Source organism: Cygnus olor, chromosome 3, assembly GCF_009769625.2.
Source record: "Cygnus olor isolate bCygOlo1 chromosome 3, bCygOlo1.pri.v2, whole genome shotgun sequence".
Classification (NCBI taxonomy): domain Eukaryota; kingdom Metazoa; phylum Chordata; class Aves; order Anseriformes; family Anatidae; genus Cygnus; species Cygnus olor.
Window position 1 is genome coordinate 37,796,320 of NC_049171.1, and position 17,183 is coordinate 37,813,502.

General features: G+C 36.7%; 1 protein-coding gene across 2 annotated transcripts in view; it reads right to left on the reverse strand.

Moving 5' to 3' along the window:
* The window catches only part of SNX14 (sorting nexin 14), a 55,723-nt gene that overhangs the window by 28,523 nt on the left and 10,017 nt on the right, over positions 1-17,183 (reverse strand). For both annotated transcript variants that reach the window (XM_040553634.1, XM_040553633.1), the window contains exons 6-15: positions 13,295-13,382; positions 9,279-9,363; positions 6,748-6,904; positions 6,390-6,465; positions 5,658-5,702; positions 5,486-5,566; positions 5,229-5,343; positions 3,025-3,180; positions 2,661-2,785; positions 816-874 (exon numbers count right to left, since the gene is read on the reverse strand). In XM_040553634.1, coding sequence (XP_040409568.1) covers positions 816-874; positions 2,661-2,785; positions 3,025-3,180; positions 5,229-5,343; positions 5,486-5,566; positions 5,658-5,702; positions 6,390-6,465; positions 6,748-6,904; positions 9,279-9,363; positions 13,295-13,382 — 987 coding nt within the window. The remainder of the gene's footprint in view (positions 1-815; positions 875-2,660; positions 2,786-3,024; positions 3,181-5,228; positions 5,344-5,485; positions 5,567-5,657; positions 5,703-6,389; positions 6,466-6,747; positions 6,905-9,278; positions 9,364-13,294; positions 13,383-17,183) is intronic.

Consider the following 17,183-nt stretch of genomic DNA (forward strand, 5'->3'; position numbering starts at 1 on the left):
TCCAGAACATATGGTCACTGTTGATCTTACTTCATACCAAGAAAGAAAGCCTACCCAAATTAAAAACCATCTCACTTAAGTTTTCCTTCTTTTGGCTAGAATGTAAAAGTAATTGATTTTTTTTTTTTAATGACTGAGACATCCAGAATAGGAGAAAAGAGATGAAGAGAGTCCTGACACCTACTTGCCCCAAGCCCACAGTGGAAGAGCTCTCACTCATGCCACAAGAGATGCTTACTTTTCTTGTCCACAGACTCCCGGACCCTGAAGGTGGTACGTAAGTATATAACCCTAACCCAGAAACAAGGCTTCTGACACTACATTTCTGCAATGAATGTGGATAATCAAGGGGACAGAAAATACATTTGAGCTAGGAGAAATAGCAAATCTTACTTGTCACAGCAAGAGAGAATTGTCATAACATGAATGAGTTGGTTACATGCATCTCTTTAAGACCTGAAATTCAAGGTGACCCAGAATTTCACAGCAAAACGGTATTCATAATTAGTCACTTGTAAAATGGAAGTAAAGTGTTGATTTTCTTATTTTTTTTCCTCATTGTACATTTATTTTCCCCCTTACCCTTCTCAAACATCGAGGTCTAAAATTACATTTTAAATTCTTTTCTATAAAACGCTTCAAATCAAAGAAACAGCCTGTATAATTTTGCTTACTCCTTCGACATGTAACCTGTCAATTTAAGAGAAGTACCACTGGTTAGTATCAGGCAGTAGCAAAATTTCCATAGTTTAATATTTTGAAACTTTCAGCTAGAAAACAAAGAAAAAAAACCTTAAAGATTCTACCACACCTACCTGTTAAACTTTGAATTGCGCGTCGGTGACTCTGCTCCTCTTAAAAGGTGCCTGAAGTACTACAACAGAAAAATAAGGTATCAAAGAAAACACTGGACTGAGGTAAGGGCTCCTATGCAATAACATTGCAGAATTCCGAAAAAAAATCAGAAGTAAAAGGCAAGCTGACCATAATTGAGGAGCTAGAACATTCATCCAGAAAAGGACAGACTGCAATTGTAGTAAATGCTCCCAGGACTACTTATTTTAGTTTACATAGCCTTGTAATTCAAACTAAAACAAAGCACTGTAATCTATGTCTCTCCTTGCTAAAATTAAGCATTTGAAGCACTATAGCTATTACTGAAAAGGTGACCATCAATATCATTTTTAAGAGATACACTTTATGAAGCGTAACACCACGTGAGGCAAGTACCCATTTCCAGAAATCAGAGAATTATAGAACAACTCAGGTTGGAAGTGATGTTAAAGATCATTTATTTCCAACCCCCCTGCCATGAGCAGGGTTGCCACCCACCAGACCAGGTTGCCCAAAGCCCCATCCAGCCTGGCCTTGAACACTTCCAGGGATGGGGCATCCACAGCTTCTCTGGGCAACCTGTGCCAGGGCCTCACCACCCTCTGAGTGAAGAATTTCTTCCTTCTATACAATTTAAATCTCCCCTCTAATAGTTTAAAACCATTCCCCTTTGTCCTGTCATTGTCTGACTAAGCAAAAAGTTGCTCTCCATCTGTTTTATAAGCCCCCTTTAAGTACTGAAAAGCTGTCATGAGGTCACTCCGGAGCCTTCTCTTCAGGCTGAACGTCCCCAGCTCTCTCAGCCTTTCTTCACAGGAGAGGTGCTCCAGCCCTCTGATCAACTTCATGGCCCTCCTCTGGACCCACTCTAACAGCCCCACATCCTTCTTGTGCTGGGGGCCCCAGAGCTGGACACAGTGCTCCAGGTGGGGTCTCACGAGGGCAGAGCAGAAGGACACAATCCCCTCCCTCCACCTGCTGGCCACTCTTCTGTTGATGCAGCCCAGGGTGCTGTTGGCCTTCTGGGCTTCAAGCGCACACTGCTGGCTCACGCTGAGATTTTTGTCCACCAGAACCCCCAGTTCCTTCTCTGCAGTGCAGTCAATATAATCTGCCTCAAACGTGAGAAGCTTAGCATACAGCCTGATTTATACAAACAAACTCTAAAAGGGGCAAGAACTCAATCAACTACTGCGTTTAAAGTGTTTCCTATTAGAAGGCTTTAAACAGCTGTGCAGCCAACGTGAGGAATTTGAAACGTGCATTCAGAACCCAGTTTTCATCACTAATCATAGAACCATCTCAAATTCCTAACACATCACTTTGAATGATCTTCCCGAGAACATGCACTTGATTTTCAAGTGCTGGAAGAAGTAACGTTGAAGGAGCCTATATAAAATCTTTGTAACTATAAGTACCATTTTGTTTTAAAAAGTAAATAAAGATATTCTTAAGTGCTTTAGGTTTATCATGAAGATTACTTTTGCACTAAAATTGCAATCGTAAAAGAAGGGAAAGTGTGGGGAGAGTGAGATTTTGCAATAGCAGTGCTATACACAAATTATTACATCAAAAATGAATAGACATTGGTTCTTTTTATTCTGATAGTGTGGCGTTGGTTGTTTTTATTCTGTTGGTGTGGCGTTGAGCTAGAATAAATTCATTTTTCTTACTGAGGTTTAGTTAAATGCCAGAGCTGAAAACCAATTGGAAAATTAAGACATTTTCTCAGGTACACGTGCACGTGACTTGTAAATAGTATATCTTAGGAAAAAAAAAAATACAATCTTGCTTTAGGACTAACATTTCAAATCTGTCAGACTTACCTCATCACTGTGACAGAACATAGGAGTAAAAACGTTCTCAAGGAGAGAAAGTACATGCTCATAAGCTTCAAAAAGACACCTCATAGTTTGAAGTTTCACAACATCCTCATATGGACCTACAGCAACTACAGAAAATTTGGAGAAAAAAATCAGCTTTTCTTTGCAAGCTAATACAAGGTCTAATACAAGCCTGACAAAAATAGAAATAAACTGACAAAGCAAGGCTTAAGCACAGCATAGGGGTAACATCTTAAAAGCTCCAACAAAAGTAAAGATTAAAGACTAATTCATCTAACACAATCACTTTATTACAGAATTCTGTTCAATTTTCAGTGAAAATGATTTCTTTCAAATTCAAACTTACTTCTTTGAATCTCTTCCACAATAAATGGGTCAAATCTAATCTTGTCAATGCTTTCATCCAAACAATAGGTTTTGTAAATTTTCTGGACTTCCTCATGAAGAGCCATTTTTTCAGTGTCTGACAGTTCTGGTCGCAAAATTCGGTCATTGAATTCCTCTGAGAATTAATGGAGAGAAAACGCATTTGTTGATGAACTTGGCAAACAAGTATCATCTTGAAGCAATGTACAATATCAACTCATTTTCCAACAGATAGTCATTCAGAAAACTTTAAAACAAAACAGAAAAAACAAACAGAGGACATCTCAAAATATCAAGGTAGCTGCATTCTTCTTAAAATTTAAATTTGTTTATATAATTACTAAAAGTATATTGCCATTAAAACTAATTTCTTCTTATCATAGTGAGGATAAATCCATGAAGCTATAATTTCACAGGAAGAGCCTTAACAGCCATTTAAACCAGTCGTCTGCCTATTCTGATGCTATTTCATTCCTAATATCCAACGCATCAATAATATCTTTAGTATCAGGATAACTTCAGAATGCACTTCCCCTGACAAAAAAAATAAAATATATTCAGCACAATCATTGTGCAATCCTACTTGATTTATTGCTTGTCACATTAATGGCACGAACACTATCCAAAAAGAAGGGAAAATATGGTAGCATTCACTTTGTTTTTCAATTAATGGACAGAAATAAGCTTCTTCAGAGAAAGTCTTTCAAGATCCTTCTGTTTTTTGGGCATTTAGTTTCCTTTGTGAGTCCACAATATTCCTATCAAGTGAAAAATCACCTACGGTAGGCATTTAGTTGAAATAGCATAATTTGAGAGACATAAATCTCACTCTCAGTTTTAAAAGGTAATCTACAGACTCGCCATCTTTAAACATCATAGAATGGCTTGGGTTGGAAGGGACCTTGAAGGTCATCTAGTTCCAACCCCTCCTTCTGCCATGGGCAGGGATGCCAGCCACTAGATCAGGTTGCTCAAAGCCCCATCCAACTTGGTCTTGAACACCTCTAGGCATGGGCCATCCACAGCTTCTCTGGGCAACCTGTTCCAGTGCCTCACCACTCTCTGAGTGAAGAATTTCCTCCTAACGTCTAATCTAAATCTCCCCTCTTTTAGTTTAAAACCATTCCCCCTTGTCCTGTCATTATCTGATTGAGCAAGAGAAGTTCAGAAGGAAGAAAATTCTGAAGCTTAGCCAGAAAAAAGATTGATCATTAGTAATAGCCAGAGTCTGAGTAACCTTCCCGCTAGAGGAAGTAGCTCTAGAGAATTGTGGTGGCTTAGAAACCTCTACACATATCACCAGCATTAAACTAGTAATCACTTCGCTGATATTTTCTTGACATAAAGCCAACATGTTTGAAGGATACCGAGCCCATAAGAAAGCGCATGCACAGAGATCACTTTTATTTCTTTTATATAATAACTAATGATTTCTGCAATGTTTCAGAGATAAAGCCTGTCTAATTTAAATAAACATCTTTTGCTGCTGTACGTATGAGCTTGGGATATGAAGACAGAACCATTATTTCCTATGCAACACAGAAATACTTGTTTACAAAAAAAAAAAAAAGTATTATTTTGGTACACCAATAATTAACCAGTAGTTGACCAAAAACCTTGAAATAGACCAGTAAATTACAGAAACTTCACAGAAACCCTTATCATTGGAAAGCAGAAGGCTTTTCAGACAACACTTATGTAAAGGTAAAACCAAATGCGTGCATCATAAGCAAGGCACAGGTTACTGAATAGGAGCAGGTTTCAACAGCTTTACTGTTCCTGTTACATTTCTGCTCTTTAGAGGCTTTAGAGATAAAAGAACATGAGAATCTTTTCACAATGTATGGCTCATTTTAGGAATACTTTAGTAATCACATGTTTTAAAGATACAGCTGTACCTTGTATCCATGGCCAGAATTTTCCCCTTACAAGGATATTCTATTTTAAAATGTACAAACTTTATCAATAAACAGAATTAAAATTACAAACTAGAGTCCACACTGACATTGACGTTGCCAAGATTAGCGTTCAAAAAATCAGTACATAATTAAATGAACACAAATCCTGAAACACAATCTCTTGCTTAACAATGCTGCCTTGTTCTTAGACTCATTCACTTAAACGTACAAATGCTTAAACCTTTTAAAGATCATCAAATACACCTCAGCACACATATAATCTTACCTACAGTCAGGCAGAACTGCAGCACATGGACTGCCCCTTCCTGTTTCAGGAAGTTCATAAACCGAAATAAAAGGTCTTGCTGATCTCGGATCTCCTTTAACTCCAGTTTCAGGACCTTAACAGGAGATTGAAAACACGGTCAGCCAATTTTCAAATTTTCAGTGAGAACATAAAGCAAAAAGCTGTAGATAGATGTATCAGGTAGAGTAAAGTACTTAGGAAAAACAGGAAAGCAAATAAATATTGCCTTTGCTTACAGATGGTTTTTTATTTCTTGGCTCTGCAAATTTCTGAAGGAAGGGAACCAATGAAGAAGTAGGTTCAGTTGCTTTCTCAGGCTGTAGAAAAAAAATGACAAAACACAACTGGGTAAGAAAGCTGCTTTAACGAAGGAAAAAAATGGCTAGTTTTAATTCTGTCATTACTCACTGGACTATCATCAATGAAAATCAGCAGCAAATGGTTGACAGTGTCCTGCAAGAAAACACAGTACAAAATTAATATTAAAGAAATAACAAACTAGATGAAAATTGTTTCACTATCATGTTATATCCAAGTTCAAAACTATGAATATACTAATACTTAGGGGAAAAAACAACAAAAAATGAGCTATACCTCCACAACTACAGTACCTTCTACTTGCACTTACGTGATACATTTACAAGCACTGCAATTTTGCCTATTTATATATATACATAAATAAAATTAAAGATGGCAGCATTACATCTTCAGAAATAAATGCATTCTTATTTGCAGAATTGAAGACAAAATAATACAACTGAAAAAAGAATGGTTTACTTGAACTGCTATGAAGATGCATACAGCTCAAGTTCAAGTAATTGAGCCCCTGTTGAAATGTGAATACATCAATTTGAGGGTGTTTATATTAGCATAGCACTCTCCTGTTTGACAAGAATTGTAGTACTTCATTAAAATTACATTCTTAAGAGATCATGACAATATTGGATTTTAATCAGTTTCAGTCAGTTAATCATTCAAATGAGTTATAACGAACAAAAATGTTGGCCAGAAACTTTTTCCTTTTACCCAGTCAAAACCCATAGCAACTAAACTATTGTGTATCATTTGTTTTACCACAATATACTTAGGAGGAAAACGGTTATATTAAATAAAGATCATTCACATGTTCCAAAGTCTTACAGGATCAGCTAAGAAATCCATAGAGGGAAGGAAAACAGAACCAGGCAGAATCTCTCTTATAAGAAGTGCCAGGGATCTGAAAAGAAAAAGAAAAAAAATCAGTACCCATACTAGATTACATAACACTATATTTTACTAGTAAATATTTTAGTACTTAAAAATGCATTTTAAGTGTGCTAGAATTACTTTAAGACTGATCAAAAAATCATAAGCAAAGAGCTAACACTAGCCTTGAACATGCAAGCGAAAGCATAACAAGGAGTGATATGGAAGATGCCTCTAGAATTCATTCTTTCATTCCCCAAAATTACAGTACTATATTGTAATGCAGATATACAACTCTAAATGCTTTTTATACCTGCATTCTGTTGATTTGGGGGGTAAAATATAAGGAAAAAGAAGTTCAGTAAGTTTTCTTAAGTAGTGAAGTTCATCTCTTCGGCTTCTCAAAGCAACGTGTAGTTCTGGTCCATACTCTTCTAAAGCAGCTTGCTGTAGAAATTCTGCATTTTTTACTGCAAGTAAAATAAAGAAGTAAGTACTACAAGTTGTTCCAGCTTTTTGTTATTGCAAAAAAAGAGGTAATCACTTTTCATTTGAGCTAAAGATTAATACTTTCAGTACATGTACTACTGCCAAAGGGATACAGTGTTGTAACTTTAAAAAAGAACCTTGGCTTGGACTTGGAAGTCTGGCTATGTAAAAACAAAAATTTCACATAAAAATGAGGATTTCTACACCAAATAACTGCAGCTTACATGATTTCCAGAATGATTTTTTTCATCCATGATTATTGAAGAATTCAACATTTTGATTCTTTAAAAAAATTGCACTGCCCAAAGTACACCTCTATATGCTTTTTCCTGACTTCCTTCTTGGTCTCTAATTTACTGGGCTTCTACCTACTGACTTGCCTACAATACAATTCAAAATCAATGTAAACAAACGTTTATTCAATACTGTTATATCTATTTCCTCCTTAGAACACTTAGAAACGAACATGAAGGGACATATATCACCATACATAAAACCAGCATAAATTGTTCCAAAAACAAGCATGGGACCTGCAAGAACACTGCCTCATGTAAGCAGCTGGAGTTGAAAGAGTACCTGCTTTATCTGGTTAAAAACCATACACACTAATTTGCAGCAACAATGTTATATTCCTTCAAATTACTTCAAAAGGCAAGAACTGAGCTGCAATAACTTACATCTCCTTGTACTATCAATCCAGCACAGACTGATGGCAAGAACCATACTAGGTTGGGCACAGAATACATATCTGTTATCTGGATGGTTAAAGATTGTTCTCAGTGTATTGAATTTAGCACAGAAGCCTGATAGCTTGTCCTTTACCAAAAAGAGCTGTGAGTTGGAATTAAGGATCCTTGCAGGTCCCTTCCAACCATTCTATTCTATCAGCTGATACAGGGGCTGCGGGAATGTATGTTGCCTGATAAGTCTGCCTTTTTGGCATCAGTAAAAGCAGAGAGGAGGAACGTGTATTCTGGTAGAGACAGGTAAGAATCACAGAGGTGCCTGTGTATATAGTGAGGAATTACTAGGAGAGGTAAAGGTAAGAAGAGTAGGAAAAAAAGGAAATGCTCCCTAGAACAATAATTTTAAGAAGGATATAGAAAGTAAACTAACAGAAAAAGCTAAGCTCAACTAGCCACCAAAGCGAGGCCAGAGAGCTGCCTCCAAACGACGTGTGACAGGTGGCTGGTTCAGCAGCGTCTACTAGGAAGTGTTGCTAAAAGTCATTTTCAGGTGCTACTTCGTGTATCTGCCCTCAGAGGCTCCTCCATTGAACAACTGAAGAAAATGACTGTTTTCAATGCTGTACATCTAAAATCCAGTTCTTTGCTGCTAAAGAAAAGCATTTTCAACTTCTTCATAGAAATCAAAGGAAACATGAAATTTGGTGTAAAAGTCACTGCAAGATGATCTAGCATTTGAAACTTTCGCTGTGCAATGAAAAACATCTAATTCAGTCACACCGTATCTCATGTTATTCATGCCTACTACTCACACATTCAATAAGAGCTTCCAAAGTTCAAATAACAGTATGTATTTATGGATATCAAGCACATGTTTTGACGGAAGGGAGGAAAGTTTGTGACTTCAGTGAAAGTAAACATCTACGCTTAACAGCTGAATGAAACCACATTTAGTAGATACAGTGCTGTGGAACACAGCCAGTAAAAAAAAAAGTAAAGATAACTATTTTCCAACAGCAAGCATTGTATTTTTCAAATATTCCTTCAATAAACAGTTTTAGTAATTTTTATACTAGGCTATTGAAGATATTTGTATTTGGATAATGATTAAATATGCTACTTGTCTAAATCTACAGTTTATAAACATAACTATAGCTATTCAACATAATGAACAACTCCACTAACTACTCACCACAAGGTGCAGGTATGAAATCAGTGTTAGGTGTGAAATCATTCTAGCTCTAAGAGTTACAAAGAGCTACAGTTATACTGCACAGACATGCAACTCCTTTCATTTATAATGGCTTAGCTGTAACGCAAGAAAAACTTCAAGAACCACTGTTAGATGATCTTGATTGCTCTGAACAGACAAACACATTCTCGTTTACCATACAGATAAAGAAGTTCAGTACTTCAAAGTTACGGAGATACATGAATTCTGGAATTCAGAACTGAGAGATTACTTGTGTCACAAGATTTTCCTTATTTGTCTTTGCAACCTCCAGAAGTAAAACGTGAAAGGATTAGGGTTTTTTTTTGTTCTTTTTTGTTGTTGTTGTTTTAAAAAGGTAACGATGGTGGAAAGATTTAACAAATATAATGAAACATGCAAAATTAAACTTTTATACTTGCTATTTGAAGCTGACAACACATCAAGTCTTTACAGTACCTTTCTGCCTGGCTTTGGCTATCACTTCTATGTGTTTCATTGCTGCTTTGAGCATTTTCTTCGTTACAACAGTTGGAATATCCACCTAAAGAGTAGTTTCAAAAAAAAAACCAAACAGAATTATGCCAGTTTCTTCCCCAAAATATATTAAGGACAACTATTAAACATATTAATTTGCTCTTATTTCTCCACTGTAACCATAAAGAGTCCTTCAGAAACAACCAACGAATTCTCTAGATAAACTGACACTACGCTCGTTCTTGTGGGCAACACACACAACATCACGGAGAACTAAATGCCATAAACAATACTAACATTTATTTTCAACTTGTTCTCACTGTGATTCTTCCACTGCAATAATTGTAGTAACATAGCTTGACTTCCAAGTCACTGTAAATGAAGCCTAGTTCTACATGAAGATTTGACCACCACCAAAGGTAAGTAAATCACATCCTGCTTCTAGTACTTGTGTACTTTAACCTTTGGCAATCTTAAGTCCACAAAATCTAAAAGCAAAGCGAAAGACTCCTCCCTATGTACACGCAGAAAAAAACATTTAAGCTCAGATGATGGCAGAACCAAAAGAGAATTTGAGTTCCTGAGTCAAGACCACTTTTAGTGCCAACAACTATATATTGCGTAATCCTGTTTATAAACCAAGCAAAAAGCAGTAATTCTGCCTATGTGATTTAATAAAAGATTTTATTAGTCAGTCCTGCATTTATACTTTCTTTGACAGTTATGAGAATGAAATATATAGAGAGAATATGTACAGACTACTGAATAATTCAGGCACAAATAGACCTCTGGGTCTTAGCCCAAAGGAGGCTCAGATTAGGGTGCTCATGGCTGTATCCATCTGAGCGTTGAAGACTTCCAGAGATGAAGACAGTCACCTCCCCACAGGTCAAGTGCTCCTGCCCCGATGATCTTGGCGTCCCTTGGCTGAACTTGCTCCACTCTATCAATGCCTCTTTTGTACTGTGGAGCCCTAAAATGGATGTGATATCCTAGATAATGCGCCAAAATATTGCTGCCTAAAGAGCACCATGGAAAGGGAGATAACTATTTCCCTTGACCGACTGGCTCTGCTCCTGTAAAGACAGCCCACGATGCTGTTGATCTTCTTTGCTGCCATTACATGCTCTGGCTCATATTCAGCCAACTGTCTACAATGAGCCCCAGGTCCTTCGCAGCAGAGCTGCTCTACACTGCCAGTCAGTCCCCAACTCCAAGGGATTCTGCCATTTCAGCTGTACAGAAACTTATCTAGAAACTGATTTACACGCTGTATGCCCGCTATTTCAAGCCAGAACAAATGACATCTCAGAGAAGCAGAAATACACATTCAGAAGTCCTACTGGAGTTTGGCCCTCCTCAAAACTAAGTCAAATAAAGGCCTTAAATGATAAAACAGAAGCATAGAGTGCTTCTTGCCAGACAAGGAAGGAGCCTAAAATTGCAAAGGCCCGTAGATCTGAGGAGAAAGTTGTTTCTTATTCTTTCATATAAGAATAGCATGTATTCCTGCATACTCCTCTGTAATACTTGAGGTGCACAACTCAAGTTTCTGCTCATCCATTTAAAACCCTGTTATTAAGGACTTGCATTTCAGTCATATTTCAACACAGCAAAAAGCTTCCTATGTAACACAGGGATAGAGTGCTTATTTCTGCACAGGTAAGGCAAAGATCACAGCAAGCAAATTGAAATTTTTGTCAAAAGATAGGTTCTACTTCAGCATCAACAACAATCAAATGCAGGTCTGCTACATCACAACATACAAAGAAAAGCCCTTCACTTTCCCTTAAACGCTAATTTAAAAACTAACCCAGAAACGGCCCCAACAAGGAAAACCCAGATCAAGCTGAAGTCAAAATTAATAAATAAATGTTTTTCACCAGTTAAGAGCTGACTAGCTTTGTTACTAGCGTCTGCTGCTTTGTTCCAACAGCCACACCTCAAAAACTCCACCTAGGCAACCTTAAACAGAACACAAATTCAATTCACTGCAGCAATTTGTAATTTTAAGCCGTAATTCAAAAGCAGAAGATTCCTCAGCAACAAAAATAAAGATCTAAACTGAAAAAGGAAACAAAGTTTTGTTGTTTTTGCTTTTTACTTACACATAAAATCTTAAATTCTGGGATTAATATCTCCATTAGCCAGAACTATGGCTTTCAAGCGTTTAATAATAAATTCAAATCAAAGTACAGCTGTTTGGCAAAGGCTTATTTTGCAATCTGTGTTGAATTTCTCCTGAAATTAAGTTATAAATGACATTGTATTGCAGATGAAAGGTTATAAAACATTCTGTCATAACCCTTTTCAGCTAATTATTGCAGTTTTAAATTCAGATTCCAAAGATGAAAAAGAAAAAGAGTATTTTATTTGCAACTTGCATATCTACGCACAATGTTTTCAGCTTTATACACATCACAATCATTATTAGTTCAGGCTGTCTGCATCTGTACGTGGGTGTGCGCCCACAGAAACACTTGTTCAGCAGAAAAACAGTATAGACTGGAAAAAATGGTATAGCACCAGATATCAAGCTCCCCTGCATGACTGAACATGCCAAGTTTCAATTTTGTTCCAAACCACAAAGTTATTATTAACACCATTTTGCTTGAGATATCTGTAACACTTCATACAAAGAGACAAATCATATTATTCTATAGGATGGAAGCAAATAAATATAAACATTTATAAAGTAAATATAAACATTTATAAAGTGAAATGCATTTCTGTGACGGCCTTTCTGCTTTGTAGTTCCCCTGACATTTCTTAAGACTTGTACATGTTTGAGTTTTTGTTGCATATATCATCTAATCAGTCACATAGAATGTAATAAATTATAATTACTTTATTACTGTCAGATAGGATAAATTATTACTGAAATTCAAACTTGATGGCAAAAGCCGCTACAGCTGATCTAATACAAATAATACCTTATTACAAGATCAATAGAGGAGACAACTATTTTATGAATCAACAACGGAACTACAAACAATGCAAGTAATACCTGTATGTGAGACCTTTAATTCTAACAATAGATAGATTAAATTTTAAGACCCTGCTCTAGATTTTCACTTTGGAAGATTTACTTACTCTCACACAACTACATGTCTGCACTACAATGATCGTTTTCTAATTTTCCCCCACGATCGCCTTAAAAGCAACATACTAGAGTTCAAGTAAACAAGAAAGTCATCTGGATTTGATATATAACAAGGACAGAATCGGGCTGTTCATCAGACATGACTGAGTACATGTACCATTTGTAGTTCAGAAAATATTGCTGTTACTATGGAGGGGGAAAGACACGCATTTCTGGTAGCTGCTCCAACAGCACGGCCAGCACTGAACAAATCTGGAGGCTGAGTTAGCATCTCTTCCTGCTTAGCACAGCCAGAAATTTAGAAGCAGTTCCTGTAGAACAGGCTTGAAGCACTTAACGAGAATACTGGGTATATGTGCTAATGTATTAAGTGTAGCTAACAAATAACTTGAATGTTTACTCTGCACAATGTTTCTGAAGAACTACATTAAGATAAGAATGATATTATTTTAATTCTTACAGTAAGCTACTCACATTCTATTATCCACAGACAACATAAGGACCTTGTCTGCGTTTAAAGAGCCAAGGAAAGAGAAGCAATGACACAGGTACACCATCAACCATTTTCTAATAGTTTTCTCAATAATTCTCAATTTTTTCCCACTTAGATTAAGTCGCTAAAAGATCATCCCAAGGTTTTAATAATGCCTTGCACTGGTGTCAAAAAGACATTAACTTGCAAGAATCTTCCAAGGTGGTTTATAACTAGGCGCAGAATAAGCTCCAGAAGGAGGAAATAGGTAATAGAAAGAAAAAACTTACATGGAAACTACCTATACTATCTGTAAGACTGACTTTGGAATTGACATTTAACAAAAATTAAAGAGCTGACTACATATGGATATCAGTTATTTCAGACGAAAAAAACAATGTTCACACCTTTAAGTCACCTTACCTTGTGGATTCTCCGAACTAATACAGATGCAAAAAACCGCAGCGTGCCTCTCAGCTCATCCACTGAGGATTCATCATCGGTAATATTTCTGCAGTATTGTAAAACAAGTCATATAAGAAAAAGGAAGAAAATACATGTATATTAATCCAACCACAATGCATATGATACTACTAAAAACTGGAATAGAGACAGTCGGTGATGCTTCAACAGACAATGACTGAAATGAAAGCTAAGAAGTGTGGGCAGAGTGAGCTGCCTTCTATTTGAGTAAAATACATAACATTCCCGGTATGTTTGTGCACACAATGACTTAAGAAAAATGTCTCAGAGTAAACTGGAATTATACACCAATGTCTGCTTTAATATATTGTCTGCGTGACTTTGGCCAAGTAAAATCTAACCTAGTTTCCACGTATCTGAAAACAGTGACTGTTTCCTAGTTCATTGATGTGAGGTCTGAATGAGTCTGAATTAACATCTGCAAAACTTTTAGAATAAGGGTACTGCAAGCACCCATTTCAGTTAAGCTAGTCAAAACTGTATTTTCCATCCTGGCTACTCCAAAGCCTTCTATACTACACAATTTCAAATCATCTTCTGGCTCAGTACAAATGTGGTTTTGTTACCTTTCGAAGTTTTATAATAAAAGTTGGTAGCTTCTCATGTAGCTTTTAATGACATAGATACATTCCTGGTATTTCAGCTGAGCCTCATCCAATAGAAAAAATTCACCAGAAATTTTTCCAAAAGTCTAATACTTAGATGCCATTTAATTCAATAGTATTCCCTTTTAAAAATATAGAATTCGGACTATTTCTGGTCTAAATAGAGATAATCATTTCCTAGAAGAAAAAAAAGGAAGCATAGCACAGGAAATCAAGAGAGAACTTATTTAAAAGTTGATCTACTTTTGACGTAGCATGACATGTGAAACTCTATAAAGAGAACAAAACGAGAACCTCAACCTACAGCCGCTTGAAACAACTGAAATTATTTAACATGGTTCCTGTCTGGAAACAAAGAAATAAAAAACTTAAAACAGACTTCCAAATCACTGTGCCAAAATATCAGCTAAACTTTAATCTGGTTTGCCAGTTTCTATCTGCTGCAATACAGCATGCTGAGTGAAAAATCACGTTAAAACCACTTGACGTTGATTACAGGAGAAAAATACCTAATTCCATATCTTTTTTTGGGAAACTGGATGAAAACGGGGACTACAGTAAGTCGTAAATGCAGAGACTGCAACTAAATTAAGTGGAAAAAGGGACCATAACAGCAGCACTTTGCAAAATGCAACAAAATGGTTAAAAACATACCAACATTTAAGCATATATGGACACTACAGTATTAGTAAAGATGTTGGTAAAACTGCATTGTAATAGCTGAGCAATGGCACAACAAAGAAAGCTACCTCCTGCTTTAGCTAATGAGCATATGGAAAAGCCATCAAAGCTTTCAGTTTGCATAATGCATATGCAAACTCCCAAATGGTTCTGCATACGTATTAAATGCAAATATCTTTTGTACTAAAAAATAGCCTCAACAGGATGTTTGAAAAACAAGTATGTTATGCCTATAGCATCATTTTACATTATTCAGCATCTGATTTTTAAAGCAACGTTAGCCCAAGTTACAGCATCCAAATGCATCTTGAAGGTGAGCTGTTAGCAGCAAATATGGTTGACCATAGTATATAAAGTATATAACTCATGCATGAAAAGGCACCTCAGAGAAAGCAGCCTGGCATGAGGAATACAGTAATCCTCAGCTAATCATGTGCAGATAAGACAACTGTAGGGGAAGGCTTGGTTTGTCACCAGCTGACATGTTGGAAGCAATATGGTTAGCAAATAGCTACGCTGTGTAAGGAAGCCAAGGGATTAGCAAACAGATTTTCTGACTGTACTACTAATATTCTACAGACAAAAAGATAGATGAAGTAATTTGGACCAAGACATTGCTATTTTATTGACACTTGGCTAACCAGTATTCTGGCTAATTCTACTTGGACACAGCTTTATGCCACGTACTTTCATGCCGTGCCATAGGTTAACAGACATTCTTTTAATCATCAGTGGGCTGAAGAATGGTTAAAAGAACATCAAGAACTTGTAAAAACCCAAGTCTCCAGTGACACAGTGGAAGATCTAAATAACTTGCTTAGAAGCATTTTTAAAATTGGCTGCATTTTCCCAGAATTTGAGGAAAAACATAAAACACAGCTACTAGTATAATGGAGAGATTTGCTAAAAGAAAAAAGCCTTGTCTGCTAATTGTAAACAGTTACTGAGTCAAACATCCCAAAAGAGATACACCCAACTTGCATGCAAAGCTCTACGGGATCCACTGATAAATGAAAACCACATACAAATACTGAAGTGATTTTTTTTTTCCTGATTGTCAATTATTCTTATGAAATTTAACCAACTCTTACAAAAAGGACAAAGGAAATACATTGCAAGCTGATAAAACTAAGACTATGATTTGTAATTCAATGAAAATCCCAAATTTTTACTGCATTGTTTACACTTGGAATAGAAGCAGCTCTGTATGTGAAAACGCTGATTTTAGTCACTATCAAGGAAAAAAGTTTTCATGGTAACATATTACAAAAATGCAGTAATTACTCAGATTAGATTAGAATCCAGAGAACTGGAATCAATGACCAAAAAATACAGTAAGTATAAAGTTTGAATGTGTTACTCTGAAGTCTACTATTTAAAATGAGGAATAAGCTGGTAAAAGCAAGACATGACATAGTCTTATTGAACAGCATACTGCATAAGAAGTAGACTCAGACTGGTGTTTTGTAGTTTAAACTTGGATTACTTACAACTATGCTCTATTCCCATATACTTGAAAAATAACTCAAAAAAAAAAATATTGGAATGTGACCAGTAAAAATACCTTGAGAAATCCCAAACAATTCATATAGGTGCAACTACCTATTTCAGTAGAGTTCATAGGACTTTAAGTACTAATCTTCTTTCTCCTAAATTGATCCTAGTTTACGGATGTTTACCTCTAAATTTTAACTTGCTAATAAAATATTACAAATTATTACATTGCTAATTAATGATATAAGCATAAAACACAGCTTTTCCCTGATTAGAGAACTTTATTTCTGAAGCAACAAATCTATGGTTTTACTTTACAACACACATTTCTGGTAAGCATTATATTGCCCCAGCTTCTGAGTGGGATGCTTCATGCTACCTGTGTAACGCTCAGAGCATGCAAGGTGCTGCAAGACAGCATCAGCTGGCAGTGGAAAGAGAGAGAGAGAGAGAGAGAGAGAGAGAGAGAGAGAGAGAGAGAGAGAGAAAAGAGGTATCTTCTGCATAAACTCCATTCACTTGAAAGGGGGTCAGCTAGCACAAGGAGTTGTGCCCAGACTTTTCTCCAAAGGAAAGCAGCAGACTGCTTTATCAATCTCATCTGAGAAGCCTGAGTTGCCTGCTGGTGGTTACCACATCGCTAAACAAGCCCAGCCTAGAGGTGAAAGCTTCTGATTTGGCTCTATGAAGAATTAGCTGGGGTTACTGAGGTGTGGTAGCTCAGGAAAAATATTTAATGAATTCAGGAGTCCTTCCTCCAGGATCAGCTGAGCTATACAAACAGCAAAGGTAGATCTAAGCAGGAAAAGCCAGAACTAACATGCTGTACAAGAGAGACCTCAAATGGCAGCACACAGACACAGTTCAGACATCCCTGCGTGACTGCTGCTGGCAACACAGAAAAGCACAGAAACACCTGAATGAGAACACAGAGAATGAGACAACAGTTAACAATACTATTACTGGGCTGAAACCAGCAAACCTTTCAGGACCAAGCTCTTTGCCTGAAGAATTACAGATACCGCTGCCCTACAGCTCACTGAACTCCC